Source organism: Orycteropus afer, unplaced genomic scaffold, assembly GCF_000298275.1.
Source record: "Orycteropus afer afer isolate SDZICR_OR568_19922 unplaced genomic scaffold, OryAfe1.0 scaffold00005, whole genome shotgun sequence".
Taxonomy (NCBI): Eukaryota; Metazoa; Chordata; class Mammalia; order Tubulidentata; family Orycteropodidae; genus Orycteropus; species Orycteropus afer.
The window spans coordinates 5,096,051-5,096,757 of record NW_006921592.1 but is presented as its reverse complement, the minus strand read 5'-3'; the positions used below and the strand labels follow the sequence as shown (position 1 = coordinate 5,096,757).

Below are 707 nucleotides of genomic sequence, written 5' to 3'. Positions count from 1 at the left end.
TGCTTATGCACAGGGAGACAGCTCAGGGGGCAGGAGTGCATGGAGGGATGGACACAGGGAAGAGGTAACTATCAGAAGGAAGTGGAAGGGGAGCTGTTGCATTGTGATAAATTGTCGTCAATGTCATGAGACAAAGTGTATGTGAACTGCTGTATGGAAAGTGAATTTGCTCTGTAAATTTTCACACAAATCACACACACACACAAAATCAGTGCTTGGGAATGGCAAATCAAACTTCATTGCTCTCTTTCAAACCACTCTGCTTTATCAATAACAGGATCTATTGAAAATGTAAAGGATTTTTTGTTTGTTTGTTTTTCCCTCTTGGGCTGTCCAAATACAGGAAGGTGTGCATCACTCAGGAAATGAACCCTAAGGAGCTATTGGCCTCTTGGAAGATGTTAAGTTTATTTTTATATTGACAGCAGCAAGTTGTAGCCCCTTCCAAGGAAGGAAAATTACTCTAGCATTATTCTGTAAATACTTGCTTACCCTGGCATCTGTGTCAGCCAAGTCGTCATTTACACCAAGATCTTCAGATCGGTCACCCTGAAAATAAACCGTGCTATTGTAAGATGTTTTCTAGCATGGAATCACAGGATTTATATAATTTTCCTAAAATCATAAAACCACAATATTCATTAGAAAAAGTATAAATTACTCATTTCCAGAAAGAGAGCCCAAGTATAAGATTCTTCTCTACAAAA

General features: G+C 38.8%; 1 protein-coding gene across 1 annotated transcript in view; it reads right to left on the bottom strand.

The window, feature by feature from the left end:
* ANXA1 (annexin A1) overlaps positions 1–707 on the bottom strand; it is a 14,909-nt gene that overhangs the window by 8,237 nt on the left and 5,965 nt on the right. Inside the window, exon 7 of the mRNA XM_007938512.2 lies at positions 493–549. Coding sequence (XP_007936703.1) covers positions 493–549 — 57 coding nt within the window. The remainder of the gene's footprint in view (positions 1–492; positions 550–707) is intronic.